Source organism: Cyclopterus lumpus, chromosome 14 (assembly GCF_009769545.1).
Source record: "Cyclopterus lumpus isolate fCycLum1 chromosome 14, fCycLum1.pri, whole genome shotgun sequence".
Classification (NCBI taxonomy): domain Eukaryota; kingdom Metazoa; phylum Chordata; class Actinopteri; order Perciformes; family Cyclopteridae; genus Cyclopterus; species Cyclopterus lumpus.
This window is the reverse complement of record NC_046979.1, coordinates 16,759,708-16,778,598: the sequence shown is the minus strand read 5'-3', so window position 1 is coordinate 16,778,598 and position 18,891 is coordinate 16,759,708. Positions and strand designations below refer to the sequence as shown.

Genomic DNA, 18,891 nt, shown 5'->3' with positions numbered 1-18,891 from the left:
TGACTGTGTTCCTTCACCACTGCTCATCCTGAATACGTTCTTTTGTGCTGTGAAAATGAGATTCTGGTCCCAATGAGTCTCATTGTGTTTATGTAAATGATACAACATTATACAATAATGAAAATAAAACTAGACAATTATCAAACATATTGTCCTTATTATAAGTGAGCCACACCAGCAACACTGGTAAACCTAAACAAAACAATCGAATAATCCAATTTTTCTGTAGATCTGAACATGATTGTGAACGTTATATTGTTTTTTTAAAAAGGAAACAAATACACATGTAAACAACGAATGTGCTCTTAAAGAAGAACTCGTAGGATGTAAAGGGAAATACACAGAGCCCTCAGCCCAGCATTGAAACTCCCCCAACTAACTTCGAGCAGGCTGTTCCCTGAGCTGACGCTAGGAGCTGTCCGCGGTGCTGAAGCCTGCGCGCTGCCTCGTCTCTCCATGTGCCGACTGCTCTCACAGACAGACGGAAATCCGCGCACCGAGCGTCCAAATTAATAAAGGGACCTCCGCATTTCACTTGATAATTATCGACTGTCTTCACACTGCGAATATCAGAGGAAGTGCCCTCGGCGGACCGCGCGACTCAGTTTATGGTGTTGTTGTTTTTTTTGGCGTACGACTGAATTCCTTTTCGCTTTCCTTTGTTTTTCTTAAGCCCTGGAAGTATTCTTTCTCAACACGAGGACGTGCTCTGCAGCTACGCGAGGAGCGACCTCCACTTGAGGAGACATGTGTGTGAGACAGGACTGCCAATTGAGGACCCTCTTCGCGGCGCTGGTCCTCGCCGCCGCCGTGGCCGACATCCACGGGCAAGGTAAGAACTTGGGTCTCGCACGCACTTTGTGGGGATTGTTTTCGGTTACTTCCTTTTGTCAAAGTGCACCACGCGAAGGTGGAGCTGCTGGGCAAGGACACCCGGCTCCACCACCATCAGATCTACAAGTGTGTGTGTGTGTGTGTGTGTTCGTGTGTGTGTGTGTGTGTGTGTGTGTGTGTGTGTGTGTGGCGGCGCTTGCACAGCGATCCATATGATATCGAAATCACAATTATTGGGTTGAATTCTTGAAACAATCAAGCTAAAGAAACTACAACGTTGCTCGTTTATTTTATTATCAGCAGACATTCTAAGCTGCTAAAATATTATATAAACTACATAAATAACTTAAATATTAAATAAGAAGACTGATATATATACACACACACACACACACACACACACATATATATATATATATATATATATATATATATATATATATATATATATATTGTTTACTTATTTTAGCCTTCAATAATGTCCATACTGCACACTGAGTGTAGCTCATTAGAAGAGTTATAGATCCTCACATTTTGCCACTGGGTAATATGTGTTTAACAGTCAGTTACATAACGGTTTACTGTCAACTTACAGAACCTTTTTAGAACACACACACACACACACACACACACACACACACACATGCACACACAAAATAAAACCATCGACCTAACCTATTGAACAATATTTAATCTAACGTGATTCATTTTCCTAGTGAGATGCTTATTTATTTGTTGAAGCCCGGAGTAAACAGTCAAGAAGTGACTTGTTTTGGGCACCGAGGTCCGTGTGACAGACGGTGTTCGGTAATAAGACTCTAATCCTCAGGAATTGCTGAAGATTATTGACCAAGCTGTTTGACACAGTTGAGTGCGTGTGCGAAGCGGCGACGCATTCATGCACACTGGCCTTGTCCTAATTATTTCTCTATTGTGCCTCTGCCCTCTCTTTATCATTCTAACTATGCAAGCTGTTTTTCTACCTGTGTGTCAGCTTGTCTGTACAATTGTACCCCCCTCCACAAAGATGTGGTGATCTATATCTTCTAGCTTTTTCTCATGCAGTTTCAACTAAACAAGAGCCACCTCCAAGGTAGTGCGTGCAGATACAGTTTGTCCAGCAGTAATGAATACAATGTGCAGCAAAAATATTTACATCTGTACTCATTTCGGGATTACATGTTGAATATATAATACAAATCAATGCACAGGTCTGAAAATGCACATCACATCATCAGCTAATACAAGTATCTCATAATGCTGCAACACATTCCAGAGTAAAAGACCGAAGGCTTTTTCTACAATGTCTTTTCTGTGGATCGTTTTTATGAAAGCCGTCTGTTTCATGTTGAAAATGAACACATCTAGGGACAAGTAATTCATAAACAATGCAATCATTTTAAATATTTTCACATCGCCTGGGCTGTTTCAGCCATTACATCTCAGCCCATGCTAAATCAATCCTGGACTAGCGCCTGAAATAACATTTTACACTATCAACCAAACATCTGCTGATGGATATCAAGAGGAGGAAAGGTGCTGCGTCGCAAATAATTTCAGAACCTTGCACAATCACATTTGAGGTACAGCCTAACACCCTCTTTTCCAATTGTTTGAATGTTTTATGAACTTCTTTGCGTAAACACATAGTAGTGCTTATAAGTAGAAGATGTATGCATATTTTAGTGTTGACAAATGCACACATACCAAGAACACACCTGCTCTGCTCGCTCACCGCTCAAAACTCTCGGGAGGGGAAAAAAATGCACACTCCACTATTTCTTTTTTGAGAACAAAATATAATGTAATAATAAATAGCTTCCATTAGTGAATTCTCTGCCATTGCTTAGCGAGCAAATGTTCACGCTTTAGTAAATTCTGTTAGGCTGGCCATTTAGATTTTTGATTCTTGTGGTTTTGAGTGCGTAGACAAGCGGTGAGATCTGATTCTCTCATTTGTGGCACATGCCCGTTGTTCACAGGCTTCAGTCTGTTACTGAGCAGCGGATACGGACGCCCATCCGTTTCACTGGCATGCAGCATTTTGGAGACTGTGACTTTAGTTTCCCATCTGCACTGTGCACTTTCATATTATTGTGTAGGGAAAATGTTATTTTCAGTAATAAATGTAACTTAATATTTGTTGTCGGGGGTCATCAAAATTCTAAGGAACTGATTGTCCCTTAACTACTGGCTTATTTCTATTTCTCATCCAAGTGTATTGCTCCTAACGCTTTCTATTTGCAAAGCACATTCAGGCTGCTTTTGTTATTTAAAAACATCACCCCACACACACACACACAAACTGTCATCATTTTCTTGTTTTGTACCAGAATGTGGAAAACAGATGGATGAAAGACATTTTACATATGACAAAAACTATTTCCTACAAAGCATGTCCTGGCCTTTGACAACATTTTGAGTGGTGGCTATGTCTTTCATATGGTAAGCATCAAATAGAAAGCAAAACATCGAAATGACAAAAGGAAATGCAAGCACGCAAAACATAATTACCCACTCATTAATTAACAGAAAATGATTAACGGGTCTGCAGGCACAAAGTTCATGGTTGTAACAAATAATGTTGCTTTTTAAATTAATTGGTCAAGGCTTCTATACCTTTAATTTATTTTTTCCCATTAACAAGAGGTCATTTAGGGAGACGGAAAGAACAACAAAAACTGTTTCAAAGAGGATCATTACAATTCTGATCAGAACCTCGCAGATCTCTACATACCTTCAACAGCCAAAACAACCCGATAATTAAATGGACATGCCAAAGACATACAAGTCAAGTGGTTTGTGACCGAAATGTATTCATGTGTTCCATCTGTGTGCTGGGATGGAATCTGTCTCACATCATGAATACAAAAATAGATTCACACACATTAAATCTGATTGAAATAAAATGGTGCTCACTCCATGATAATTAAAATGTAATTGTGTGAATTGGTGAAGTGTAGTGAAAAATAGAGCTGCCCATGCACAGCACCCAGCAACAGTATTCTGAGGATACAGTATGATTACCAAATTGCAAAGAGTAATACTTAACATGAGAACACTACAGGCCTTTAATTATTTCCAATGCGGTACTCCGAGCGACAAAGTGACAAAACCTGTTATGGACATTTACTCGGATATACAACCTGAAGGCAACAGCTTTGAGTTGTCATAAAAGGTATCAATCAAATTTACACTCTGATAGAAAGCATGTAATCAGATGAAACTGCTATTACTTCAACAGCACTGTTAGAAATAATCTAAACAATATTAAAAAGGAACATCCCATGTATCTGTCGTCTCAGATACTGTGTAGAAACATTTCTAACCACTGAATCGACCTTAAGTAAAAAAATCTCACACAATGGTTTATACGCTCATTTCCAATTCAGTCGTTACAAAGCAGCTCAATAATAATGACATTTTGTAAAATGATTCAAATGAGTACGTCTGATAAAATCCAGACGCATAATTAATAGCTAATCACGCATCCATTCAGTGTGGAGAGTTTTTCGCTGGCCTCGGTGCTGCACTTGAAGTTTTCCACATTGTAATGACATTCAGCTGAGCCTATTATCTTTATGCTTACACATTATCTCCGCCTGTTAACAATGATCTGTAGCCATCGGGGAGTTGGAGAAAGCGATGTTTTATGTATCCTAAAGCTCATTAAAATGAGTTACGATCTCCTCGTGGTTGACAGAGCCTCCTTGACATGCCACTGTTGGTTTAAGGAATGTGTATAGTCAAGTCTTAGTTGTAATATATCTGGCAAATATGATTCATCATTAAAACATATCGCAAGTTAGCTCGTATAAAAACAACAACTTTGCATCCAGTTCACATGGAGATTTTTTTCTTCTTCCTAAAACTAAAACTCTAGTAGTGAGGCTGTATTGGACTTGACTTGAGATTATTGTTGGAAGAGTTGCATATTAAATCTGCACCATAAGTCATCGAGCGGGCGAGCATTTCTGAGGACCCGCTTTTGTTGCGACACCTGTTGACACAATGGAATTAATTACTTTCACGTTTCAAAAAAGCGTTTTGTGTGTTACTCATTGAGCTCAGTAGTGTTTGTCTGGCTGACATCACGGGTTACGACACTGGAGATGCTCTTCACAGTCACAAACGGTCATGAAATGAGTCCGGATCGTGGGAATGAGACGCCAATACTTTCGAGTAGATTGCTGCTTTGAGTGATGTGCTTGACAAATCTGAACATCCTCTAGTTTCAGGGGTGGCAACAGAAATTATTCAACACCTGTTTTTTGGATTGCCAGTGATTAACTTCATCAAGGGCTATTCAGCATCTGTGTGCTGTCATAATTAGTTTAACTTTCCCAAGGCCTGTCAATGGTAAATGAGAGTCATTATGCCAGAATGCCCCTCTTCAAGCCTTGGCGCCTGCCTGCCTCAGCCCCTCTCTGCGCCTGCCTCGGTCTCTTTCACTGCCTCCTAGGTGGAGCTCACAGCTTGGCTGAATGCGACTCATTTTCAACTCTTCATGTGCAAATGCCTCTCTCTTGCTGCGTGAGAAGGTTCTATGCATTCTAATTTGAGTCATTGCCTCATATATTTTCTCCCTCAAAAGTGTGGAGCTTTGTTTGTGGAAGGAAAGGAGTATTTTTGCAAGAATCTTTTTGGGGATTTCATCACAGCTTTTCTTGGAATGGGTCTCCAACAGCTGGTTCAGTCCTATAGAAATAAAGCCTGGTGCCATCACTAAATCAGGCTGTACTTCAGCTCAATCTGCAGTTCAGTATTACAATTCAGATGTGGAGAGCGGTAAAGTAGTTGGTTTATTTCTTTTCCTCATATTCTTGCTGTGTGGTCAAAATGCCGCATCAGCTTTAAAAAGGAGGCCAACCAGCTATGTTGTATGAATAGTGAAATAAGTATTTGTATCATCAGTTTCTTTGTCAGGTTCTCTTTCCTCCTCCCTGTTTTATTTAACATTTTGCTTTTAATTTTATCTTAAGGGAGACTCAGAGATGAGTGGTTGGCAATCGTCTGCTCCAGAGTAATTGAACATTTTAGTGTCCTTATTTTGGGACAAACTAATTAATTAACTAAATGCATTCTGTTCTCCAGCACTGAAAACATTTAAATAGACTTTTTCATTTTTCTTTCTAATATAATTGCACACTTCCTGCATACGCTATATTTTTTTAAATCTCAGAGTAAAATACCCTCAACACCGACAACATACACACCATCACATTATTTAGTCAGCAGTAACAGTATTGGCTGCTTGACAATTAACCAATAAAGCAAGAACATGTTCAGGTTTTTAATTCCATTATAAATAAATGACAGCAACAATATTATAATTCAAGCAACGTAATTTGATTTTTGTATATCTACTTGACTTATTTGCCTCAGCTGTACATTTGAGTCTATTATGCATGCGGTGTATAAGAAAATAAATTAAATACTGTTATAATTTACAAAACAGCACTCAATATTGTGAGTAATTACTAAAGAGTGCAATGAAGCAGGAACAACTTGAGATACCAAGATTCTCAATAAAAAAATAAAAAAAATCATTATATTCAGACTCATTTTGTAATAGCTACTCAGATTCTTTAAAACTTTTTTTTTTTTTTACAATATTGCCATATGTTACCAAAATGCATCGTACAGTAAAGCATTTACAATTACAACAATGTTTTTTCTTTTTCTTTCCCTGAACGCATTTCCCACCCTGTTTATTTAATCTTGTTGACAGTTTGGATGATGAGATGTTTGTGTTGAGCCAAAACACAGATATTAAAAGTGAACAAGTTCACCATGTATCCTCGGCAAAAGAGAGACATTTCCTCAGGATCGGAGGCAGGCACCAAGAGCTGCTCCACTTATGAAATCTCCCACCCGAGCAGAGAGCCGAGGCCGGACTTCCAGCAGGGAGGGCAATGGACTCTGGGAAAACCGGAGGGGCATACACAGTTAATTTATTCCAAGCAAAAAACCCTAAATGAAGCCATGTCTACTACTTTGTCAAGGCAGTACATCGCTGGCTTACTTCTACCTACTTTGCCTTTGGCCTGGCTTCTTATCGATCCCACCAGTCGTCCATTGACAAAAGAGTCGGCATGGTTTGCCTCCCCAGGCCGGGCCTCCTTTCCGCACCTTTCACGCTCGGCCTGGCCTTGTACACACCTCTCTAATCAGGACTGGCGTGTTTTGCGGCTGCAGTGGGGATGGCTCTGTGAAACGATTAGGCTTTGGGACAGCTCCGGCTCTCTTCCCCTCTTCTCCACGCCACAATCCATCTAGAAGGCATTTCATCTGCGGCTGTGGGAAGGCTTATGCGGGGTCGAAGAGCGCTGGGTGAAAAGCAGCAGGTAATAGGCTGTGTAATGTGTTTGGGGGAGTAGTTTTAGTATTCACAGTTAGCGCTGACCTCTGGCAGGCTGAGCCACCCCCACAGCAATTTTCTCTGAAAAGATGTAATTGAATTCATCAGGATGAGTAAACATATTATAAGTAGCATCGAAAGATAACAATGTTGTGGATAGATCAAGGAAGGGGATAGTAGCTCCATGAGTAATTGAAAATAGTCAAAGACAAACATAGGCGAAGAAAGTGTAGAAAGCTGGGAGAACACATTGCATTTATAGTTGCAGCTTGGCTGCTTCTCGAGCAACATCTGTCCTGGTTTTAAGTACCTCAAGCTGATCATAAGCGCCACAAACATTGGATTCTTGCAGTTGATGCACTGCTGGCTAAAATTAAGCAACATATCACAGGCATAAAACCATTTCCAAGCCTTCTGCTTCGCTGACGTGTTCAGGTCACACGACACAGACGCAGAGCAGATGTAACCCTGAGCCTCGTGCTCTGTAGTACGATGTTGACGTGTCCTCCCAGTGGACCTTGTGTATCATTTAGAGGTTCTAACATCGACCGCCATCTTCAAAATATCGAACATTGTCAGTCCCAGCAACTGCCGGGTGTTCGGGCAATTGTCTGCCAGTAACAAGGCGGTCCTCTGCCTCCGCTTCTCTCCTGGTGATGGAGAGCCAGCTCTTTGTGGCTGTTCTCATCTGTCAAAGCAGCAAGCAGCCTTTGGAGAGAAAACCCATCCTTGCGAATGGATTAGTTAGCAGGGAACAGCTGTGGCTTTGTTAGACCACGTCATTGATTGCTGGACTATAGCTTTTAGTGGTAAAAGCTGGTCCATGCATCGGATGCTACTGACATCTCTTTAAGATGGTGGGGGAAATAGATGGTGACATGATGTTTAGTAGCTTCCCATTGATAGAAGGAAGGTATTGAAAGCCAATACTGTTGACAGGAACATAATGTAACTCATTGCTTATTGTCTCTGTGTTCCTTCTCTTTTATATGGAATAAAGACAAGGTGACATCTGAAATATCTCAGCAGCTATTGGATATATTCCCATTACATTGAGTTGAGACATACAGGCAGTGCTACCATGAGGTTTACATTTGGGTTTCAGTGAAATTGCTCAACTATCGTATGGACTATGGTTAATTTTAGTTCTGATATCCATGGTCCCCAGAGAATGAATCATAATGACTTTGGTAATTCCTTGAACTTTCCTTTTTAATTTCCCCCCCAAAACAATCTGCATAACTGACATTCCCATCAGCCTCAGCTGCAATTTACGCTTAAACATATTAGCCAATATTAGTATGCTAACACTTTAATAACATGCAAATACACACGGTTAACCAGATCTGAAAAACAACATTACTGTCCATATAGCATTTATATGGTGTGTGTGTGTGTGTGTGTGTGTGTGTGTGTGTGTGTGTGTGCGTGCAAATTGTCCATTTTGAAGAATATCCTGGTCGCTTCTGTTTTTGTTTTTTTGCTGAATTTCTGAATCTCATTGGCCCACACTTAAATTGTATAAATATATTATCATTCTAGCCTCTCAATCCCCAAAAACATAGCAACAAAAATGACTTTGATTTGATTTGATTTAACCCACGAAACCAGTTTTGTTGCTCAGCAGCTTGGGGGAGGAGCCCATGAAGCCTGGCTGGGTGTGCTTGGAAGGATTAAGTCGGAATTATGAAAGCAAACAGACTGGGAATTATGGTAGTAGGGCTGATCCTTGCCAAAGATTGGACCTTTTACACAGTATGTTCACGGTAAACTGTATTCAGGAAGATCATTTAACTTGAGGATACAGCATTTAATGATCTTAAGATCATTTGATGGAAATATGAGAACAGTTCGACATAAATGGTACATTTGGGGAAAATTCAAATATTATCCAGCCCATGTAGAATACGTAATCTTATGAAAATATGATTGTGCTCATAATAAATAATACATTTAACATTGTTGCAATGAGACAATTTAGCAATGTGAGCACCTTAAGTTTAACGGAAAAAATATTGAACCAACTGCTGCGGCTATCATTAGAATTTTCTATCATTATTCAAGGCACTGCAGCATGTTGGGCCTACGTCTAAATAATAATAATTTACATATTGATTTACCATTTTATTTTAATTGTGTTGTATTGTGTGCCTTCTTTTCGTTTCTGCATTGCAACCTGAATTTTTAATGTTTGCCTCTTACATCTACAACATTATTAACATAATAAAATATCCTTATCCTTTCTGCCATAGATTATGATTTACTCTCCTTGTCTATTGCAAAATATTAACCAACCTTTTGGTTGATATTACAGAGTTAAATGGTTTATTTAATAAGAATATGATTAGTTTAAAGAAAATAGAGAATCCTGCTGTCTCAGTGCATTCTTGATGTGCTGCTGAATTAATCTACAATTTTGAGTGCTGTATTGTAAAGTATTATTGTAACTATAACTTATTTTACCTAGCAGTCTGCAGTATATCAGAAGTCAGATGTTCACCATAGCAGATCTGGATGCATATGAGAAAATATTGAACCAATTCTATAAAGTGTTATGTAACATTGCTTTTCATACACAATTCAGTACAAAATATGTAAGTATATGAAAAATCAAAACTGCATCTTGCACCATCCACATTTATGACCAAGACAAAAAAAGATCTCCAGAAAAGTGGAAAAAGCAGTTGACATGCTTTTGGACCTCATTTTGCAGACACCGAGCAAGCAACTGAGGTAGGTAGGCACTTGATATGACAGAAACGTTACTGTAAACTTGCAAGAAGGTAGAAAAAAAAACATCTAGTGCCAGACAGGTAGACACAAAACTGACAAGGGAACTGGGAAAAGCCAGGCGGTCTGACAAAAAATGGGTTGTAATGAGGTGCATGTGCAGGCAGCTGGTCACAAAGGCTGATGAGGAGATGAGCCACAGGTGTGCAGGACAGCGGGACACACTAACGACGCCTGCTGGACTGGTGCGGCTGGAGGCCTTCTTTTTCCCAGACACGTTGACGTGTCACAGTAGGAAAGCACATGGAAAAATACAATTAATGATGACTAAAGTCCATCTTAGCTACAGTTTAAGGGTCCTTATAATGTGCATTCTGGCTCACTGTCACACCGTCATGGTTTACTGGGACACTTGATTAGAACAGAGACATTATTAATGTGAGCAGTAACAGCTTGAAGTTGCAATGCCTGCTCTGTCTGCTAATTGCCCACGATCACTTTCTTGCTGAGGTTTAATTGTGAACACTCGTATGCCTGTATGCTATCGATGAGGCTGCAGCCCAGTTAGCTTATGTTAGCATGTAACTAGGGTTAAGAGCTAGCACGGCTCTGTCAAAATAAAAAATCCACGCAGTGGCACCTCAAAATCTTCCATGTAGCATATTAATGCTATGCTAAGCTAACCCTGCAGACTCCATCTTCATAATTTCACATTTCCCCCACTCTTAAATATAACGGTTTGCCTTGTTGGGACCAGCTTTTTGCCCCTGAATGAGAGACGAGTCCCTCAAGTGTAATTGTGTGAATAGATTTTTGTCCCAATAACATGATTAATACAAGTACACAGGAACTGAAGGAGATCGAAGCAGAAGAAGAAGGAGAGGCAACAGGCACAACTGTCACCATGACATCAGTTTAGCCTCTGGTGGAAATGTCTGCTAACTGAACCGTCAATTATTCCATTTGCTGCTAATAACTTTAAACATGCATCAATGGACTTAATGGTGATTTTTGTGTCAAATGTAATGGATAATGGCTTATCGCATCACTGATATATGAAAGTGAGGTAAACGAATGACAGTTAAAGCTTCATCTGGACCCATATTTAATTATGTAACTCAATGAGGTATTCATTTATTTCTCTTAAGACAACAATACACTATGATCAGCTGGGAATCCCATACTTTTTGGGTCAATCATGGGTCAGTCTCTTTACAGTAACAAGGCAAGCACAATGTTATAACAGCAATATCTCAATATATGCCAGAATGTAGCTCTAACTAGCTTTGAGGCATTGTTGCATGCCTTGAAATTCACCAGTTTAAGATTTTTCTCACAATATGTATTTTTAGATCACCTAAATGGCAGAATTCCCTTGACCTGAGAAACTCAATGCATATAGTTTAAGACAAGATAAGGACATATTATTTATTATTTTATTTACCTGGAATTCCCAATAGTTAGTAGGGTCAGTACAACAATCACAATGTAAAAACAGATATGCAATTAAAATCCCAAAAGGTATTACCAACCAAAAGGAATTTAGAACCAGAAGAAACAAATTGCATTAGCTGATGAGCTATATGCCGGCCTCCTGCGTTTTTCATTTCCCCCCACTACAACATAGGTAGCATCATGAACCCATCTCTGATTACTTTTAGTGGAGCTTGTTCTGCAGGAACAAAAATAAGCCAGATGTTTATCAGGAAACGGAGAAAAGGAGAGAAAATATTATATGAAAGGGCATTTTAACTAGTGTCCATGCTACTTCGAAAGCACTCTTGTGCTCCTTGAGTTCTCTCCATTTCCCTTTCTGTATTGTGAATGAAATGTTCGGTTGCATAGTGGGATTTTCATGAAGACAAAATGAGTAAAAATGAATCTGCAATGTATGAAGACAGCTCTTGAGACAATGAATGGGTTGGACTCCCCAGTACACAGCGTCTATGAATTTTGGTGAATCTCCTTGATACCGTTTCTTTTCAAACAACATGTTTCCCGGTTTTTTTTCTCCCTACACTGAAGTCAGAATGAGAGGAATGTGTACATAGCATAGTGTTAAAGCAGATCTCACATTGAGAGGAGTAGAGCATCTTCAATGTAGATCGCAGCTGCGAGGCTATATGCTGTGTGTTCATGGCGAGGATTATGCATCGGTAGCAGGTTATAAACAATTTGACAAGGAGGGTGCGAAAGTGAGAGCAGAGTTACGGAGACGAGGAGAGGAATGAATGCATAGTAGCTGGGCATCTTCTCCCCTTCTAGTTATACTAGGGAAAACATTAGATACACCACTTGGTCCAAGCTTTTATCTAGAGTGCCTGAGAGTGATCCAGCAGGGCTCAAAACAGTACCCCTAAAAATATTAATATTCATCAGTGTTTTTTCTTTCGGAGCCTCTCAAGAGATGGTGACCAGACAAGTGTCATGTTATTTCATGCCTAGGTGTACACAATAGGGAGGACAGTCCGTAAAAAAAGCCTTCCAATGTCAGTGACCGGTCCTGCTTGAAGGTGATGTGTTGTTTAGCTGAACTTATATGTCCCTGTCAAAGTAGTTTCATCTGGCGAGTAAATAAATCCAGACCCTTCTAGCAAAGCTGAGAAAACCTCATTATAAAAGCGCACCACTTGGCTCCAGAGCAATTACCTTCTGTAAATGAAGCTCAGCCTGTCCTGCCAGTCGCTCACACTGTGCAGGCGCTTTGCACATACACTGTGTCAACAAAGCAGCACGGGCCTCTGTTTGGAAGGTGCGAGGCTGTTTACCTTTGTTGCTGTGTGGATTGATGAGGTGGCTGAGGCAGAGGCGAGGGCATGATGTGAATAGTTGGAGTATTACTGTGGAAAGAGGTGTTTTCCCCCCTCGGAGGCGGCTAACTGAGTTTGACAAAGCTGTTTCTGCTGAGAGGCTATGGGGACGCTCCCTGGCCCCGCTCCAGGAGGCCCGGCTCTGAATGTGGATGCACATTTGAGGAAGTGATGAAAGGGAAAGAAGAAGACAGGGGGGGGGGGGAAGAGGCAGCTCCCAGTAACATTGTAGTGTAAATCAGCCTATAGTTAGTTTGATGTTTCAGTAGCAGAGAGAGAATACAAGTTTGACTTTCAGGGAGCTTTATCCGATTTTAAGCTCCGTTGTGTCTGTTATATTTTTATGGCCGCAGGCATTGTGTTTTTCGGATTGTCCGTGACGTCTCTCCATTCCCATGAACACAACATCTCAGGAACGCCTGGGGGGAATTTCTTTGATTTGGCACAAATGTCCACTTGGAGTCAAGGATAAACTGATAAGATTTGTGTGGCCAAAGGTCAAGGTCACTGACCTTATTTCCGCAAATGCAATTTGTCAAGAGCGCCTTGAGAGCTAATTTCTTCAAATTTTGCACACGCATCCACTTGCACTCAATTTCATGGTCTGAGGTCACTGTGACACCATAATTCAAGAATTCCAATGCTAATTATGACAATTTCACACAAATGTCTGATAGAATAAAATGATTAAGTGATAGCAAACTGCAACGAGTCTGGTTGGCGGAGGCATACGACCGCAAGGTTGTAAATCTAGTCGATATCTATAATTTTGTCTCAACCAGAATTATAATTTTAAACAAGATTATGAATTAATACTCATCTCATTCCAAAATTCTGCACTAACATGATAAAACCAAGAAGAAAAAAAAAGTCTTTCTCAGGGTATTTTACCTACATCTCAAAATAAAAATATAAAAAGAAGAGGGCTTTGTTCCTCTCAGTCAACCCAGTGATTACTCTGGTATTTTGATTTCTAATTATGTCCTTTGGCTACAATAGATTCTCTTTGAATCTGTCTTCCTCTTGTTAGATTGTTGAGCAATTCTACTTTTGGTGTTGTGGAATTGCCCATTTGGATGGTATATAGCCATCCCTATGGCTTTTATAGAGGACAAACCACTATGTGATTTTAACACGGCTACAACTGCCGAGCAAATTGGATTAAATGTCATGCTTTTGGAGTCATTTTATTCTGCAGCCTTTCCTTTCATTGTCAGTTACATGCGCTCTATCCCGACATCCCCTCACCATCGGGGCTCTCCCCCATTTTTAACTGACAAACTTAACTATATGGACTTTTTTTATATTTACTAAACGCCACTGTAGATGACAAGAAAGGCTTCAAGCCAACTGGATTTGTCACCCTATAATCCAATGGGATTTGCAAGCTCACGTTTCATTTCACAGCACAATCCAGTCCGTCCAAACTGATTATGAAAGCAAATATGGGGAGACATTTATGGGCACAAGTTCAACCATATTCTGAAGTTGTTGTTTTTTCCCCATGTATTGGCCTCTACATGCCACCACTTGCAAACTGGGCAGATGGGGTTACATGGTCACCGTTGTTGTATGTAACTAGAAAAAAGAAAAACAACTTAATGCAATATACTGTATTCTGTTGGAAACTAAAGTATCAACAACCTTAAAGTATCAATGACCTTATTACATGAAAACATTTTATTATTTTCGCTGACTTTATTATCATGCCCTTTATTGTTTTCTCTTGCATTGGGAAATCATTCATGTATGAATGGACCCATTTTGTATGTTGTTGCTATTAAAACACAAGTTTATTCAATTGAATGACGGTTCCATATTTAAAAGAGCTGTATTTCCTAATTGAGTGTGTCTTGATGTTGAGTTGTTGTTTTTATCCTCAGTCACTGAGTAAACAGAAGAAACACTTTGCCTGTCCGAAATATAACATATAAAGAAAAACACTTTTCTTTACTTCTTTATTTCTTTTCTTTTCTTATCTTATTTTTTCTTTGTTTATTACGGAGGGCACAGAGAGTCTTTAAAACAACAATTATTGACAAAGGCAAACTGACATAAGAAGCACAGAGGTGTCATATTCACCCTTTTCATTGACTCATGAATAGATCCTCAGAATAGAAGTTTTTTAATAGATCCTCAGGGAAGAAGAATCTTGTTGTTTCCATGGTAATACGGGTGAGGATCGTTCGCTTGCAGGGAGTAATTCGACAAAGAAACTTTCCATGGAAAAAGGTCACCAATAGGGGTAGGGAGGCCTCAGTCCTTCAATTTAGATATCTCATCAAGGCAGAAGAATAGAGTAGTATATTAGAATAATAATATACCGCGAGAGAAGAAGCCTGTAATGATTGTTGGAATGGAGTGGCACAAGGGGGTACAACAGAACAGGGTCAATGCACGAACACACACACACACACACACACACACACACCCTAACAGACAGCTCTGCCATTACGCAAATGGATCTGGAAAGGCACTCCAGTATGTTTACTCTTTGTTTCGGGCCGTCTGAGGATTTGGTGAGCTTGAAGACAAACCGCCCCTTGATCTGAAAGCCCAGAATCACGCAGAAGATAGATCAAAGCCTTGTGCCATGCTTCCGTTAGAGTCGGGGAAGATTGAGCAAAGGAAGGGAAAGAGAGGGCAAAGTGTGTGTGTGTGTGACTGTGTACTCAGTGTGTGTAATTAGGGTGGCTTTCTGGTAAACGTGTAGGAGGGGAGATGGATTGGCTGAGAAGAGCCGCAGAAGAAAATCCTTCCGTCTGGGTCTCACATCAAGCACCAAGGGGCCCAGTCAGATACCGGGAGACAAAATAGGGCCTGCTAAATGATGTGTGGAAGCAAGGACTGGACAATAGTTCCAGAAAATAGTTATCAAAAGTAGGCAGTATGGTTCCTCGCTCATGTTCTGTGGATTAAAATACGGGCATTAAAATACCGTTGAAGAGCTTATATTTGAAGGTATTTCTAGCTGTTGAGCTAAACCAATAAAAGCGTTGCAGTGCATTTTTGCACAAGGCCTCAACTTTTCAGCGCTGTAAAAATGTTTTTTAAAACTGTTGGCACAAGTTGCGACCGTATTAAATAAAGCATTCAGAACCCTTGCAGGTTTCTTGGCTGTGTTCTGTGTTCAGTTAATGATAAAGCAGAAAGATGTCCTTCTGGCCTTTATTTGAAACACTTCCAGTGAGAGAAGCTTCTTAAATTAATTATGTTTGCCTAATGAATAATTAAGTCAGGGGAAAGATAATTTGGTGTTACGCAGCGAGCCAGACCATTGTGCATGTAGGGGAACCGCGGCTCTGTGTGCCTGGCTGATTTCACATTGGGAGTGTGTGAAATGAGAATTAGCAAACAATCTGCCTCCTGTTCCATCACTCGCCATGACTAAAACATCACTGCTGATTACGCCTTGACAAGTGTCAATACTGCATGCCTGTTTGTTAACTGCACCAGAGACGTGTCGGTTATGAGGTCCTATTGTGGTGCGTTATTTATTCGCAGTTTGAGTCAAAGCAGATAACAAATGTTATTGTGTCAGGGTGTATTTTCAGAGAAGTTAAGAAAGAAGTTGAGGTACAGCCTCATAATGACAGGAGAACGGCATCTTTTCTGTGGATGACAGAGGTTAGAGATGAAGCCATTGGAGAAGACATTGAATCATCCAAGTCATTCTTATAGTTGTCTCTCAAGACGTAGATGGTGTTACCAATCAAACACTCTTATTCATGTATTTCTACAATGCCTTTATTGGAGAAAATTACATACCGGTAATTTTTCTTCCTTAATCCACACAATCACTGAGGCTAAAAGCAAAACATTCTGCGCCCCTCAGCGCAACTAGGAAGCAATGATTGATTCGGCCGAGACCAACAGTCACATGACACAGCAGTGAGGAGAGGACAGCAGAGGCTGTAAGTAGAGGTTGTATATTTATATATATAGCACGCAAAGCCTTCAACACTTGTGGCAACTTGTTTTGGCAATCTTTAAACATTTATTTTACAACATTATGCCACAAAGAAATTCAACTTCTTTTTCTGTGATTTATGGCATCTGTACTTCTAGCCGTGGTGGTGCTGTTACGATAGAGGTGCAGGATTATATATTGCAGGGAAAATCAAGGCTACAGAGAGAAACACGTGACGGGAGTGAAAAACGCAGAAACTGCTGGGGTTCAGAGATTATGTGGAAAATCAAACAGAAAGAAAACGTACATACTTTAAAGGTGGTTATTCTTTTTTCCGTTTGTGTGTCTTCTCACTAATATACACACATCGCTTAGATGTAAAAGGACGAACACCGCTGACAGTTTCAGCTTTGCTGCCCCCAGTGATTTATAGTCACTCACACACACAGAGAGAGAATGAGAGAGAGAGAGAGAGAGAGAGAGCAATAGGGGAAAGAGAGAGGGAGAGCCCCCCTTTCTATCTCCTTGTCTCTTCCTCTCCGCCTCTTTGTTACTCCCAGGTTATAAAGACTTGCCAAGAAATCATTGGCTCAACAGGGAAAGGGCAAATCCTCTTCAGCCAATTTAAATTCTCCTGAGCACATGGTGCCGCCTATTCCAAACTAATTAATAGACATGTCATGAATAAAAACACTTTGATTATGAAAAGAGGTTGCCCTGTGCCTCCTTTCAGGCTTGTCATTAGTATGAGGACACATGTGGTGAATAGCTGGAGTGGTGGTACCAGCAGCCCGAGACAGCCACAGATGCCCCCTTTTGATTACACTTTTTATGTTTTATTCAGAGCTGGCTGCATGGACCCAATACCACAGCCTCTGATTAGCTTTACCTGCACCAACAGGAGAGCCAGAGCCAGCAGGGCCAGGAGGGCAAGGCCTATTCAAAGGGCAGGGCACAAAGACATGTGACCTCCTTGAGCCCTCACTCACACTCCTAGTGCACTCAATCACCCACTTCCCTCCTGCTTTCTTTGTCAAAGTGACGTACAGTGCAGATCTTCCTATTCTGTAGCACCACTGTAACCTGCACTTGCTCAGTTTTATGTGGTTGCACTGTGAGGATGTGGCAGCACATTTGTACTCCAAAGGTCGGACATAGTGCATCCGTTCTTTTCAGGAAGCAGGTGGAAGTAGTTTGTCTCTCCTGACCAAATGATGTATTACGTTACTATGTTTTGATTTAATACATATTATTTGCATGCACGCTAGCATGGTCATACTTTCCAAGCTTCTCATCTGTGGGTTTGCGTTGGTCTGGCGTTCCACATGGCGTGACTCGGACACGGGCTTATGATGACATACACATCACACGGACCATAGGAAACTCTTGCGGAGCCGCAATGTATGACTTGGCCCCGCTTGTTCTCCCTTTGCTAATAACTGGACCTGATGCATCCAATAATAATTCTCCAAAAGTAGGGTAGAATAAGCCTTTGCAATTCTTTGTTAGAACAGACATGTGTGCTTATAAACTATTGCCTCTAATGAGTTGTAATCAAAGTATATAGTACTTATTAACATATTCATTTAACTTTATAAATGACTGATCAAATTATTTGTAAATGCATATAAATAATTATATAACGGGTGTCTAATTATGGCATAGTGGAGAAGGTTTGGTTGGGATAATAGTTTCCAGAGGGGAGTCTCCCATTACACTATGTGCAGTTAACAATGCGCTATCTGTTGGCGTTGTTAGTGTTACATTTGGCTGCTTTTTTTATCCTGTGGCAGCATCTAAGAGATGTTCATGGTCTCCAAGCAGTTATAGCTGGCATAGCGATGCCTCATGTCACTCTACAAAGAGGTTCTGCTGTCAACATGTGGTCTTCAGCCCAGCTGATTCATCCCAAAGGGAAGCCGGACCCCCTGCAGGAGCCATCTGTATCACTGACAAGGCTATCCATCATCCTCACTGCAGCGCTCAATTTAGGGTTCCTCTTCAGACAGCTTCAAGCAGCAGTGAACAGCTTTACATGTACGTGTCGGTAATGAGAGCCCTTGAAACCTAGTGGCTCTCAAAGCTAGCGTAAGGGAAAATCAATGTGTCAATCAATGTGTCAATCCCTGAGCCCACGCCCATCGTCCCGGGTTGTTCCAAATGTTGGTTTCTTCTCTGAATGTCTCATTGTGGAGACAGCAACACTAACTTCAGTGGAAAAAAAGTGATTGGTGTGTCTGGTATCA

The 18,891-nt window shown here is 40.6% G+C and overlaps 1 protein-coding gene across 2 annotated transcripts in view; it reads left to right on the top strand.

Moving 5' to 3' along the window:
* Positions 1-404: 404 nt before the first annotated feature.
* Positions 405-18,891, top strand: part of LOC117742716 (seizure protein 6 homolog) — an 83,238-nt gene continuing 64,751 nt past the window's right edge. The window contains exon 1 of one of the 2 annotated variants that reach the window (XM_034550307.1): positions 405-832. In XM_034550307.1, coding sequence (XP_034406198.1) covers positions 748-832 — 85 coding nt within the window. In that variant the 5' untranslated portion in view covers positions 405-747. The remainder of the gene's footprint in view (positions 833-18,891) is intronic. The other variant, XM_034550308.1, reaches the window with a different exon arrangement.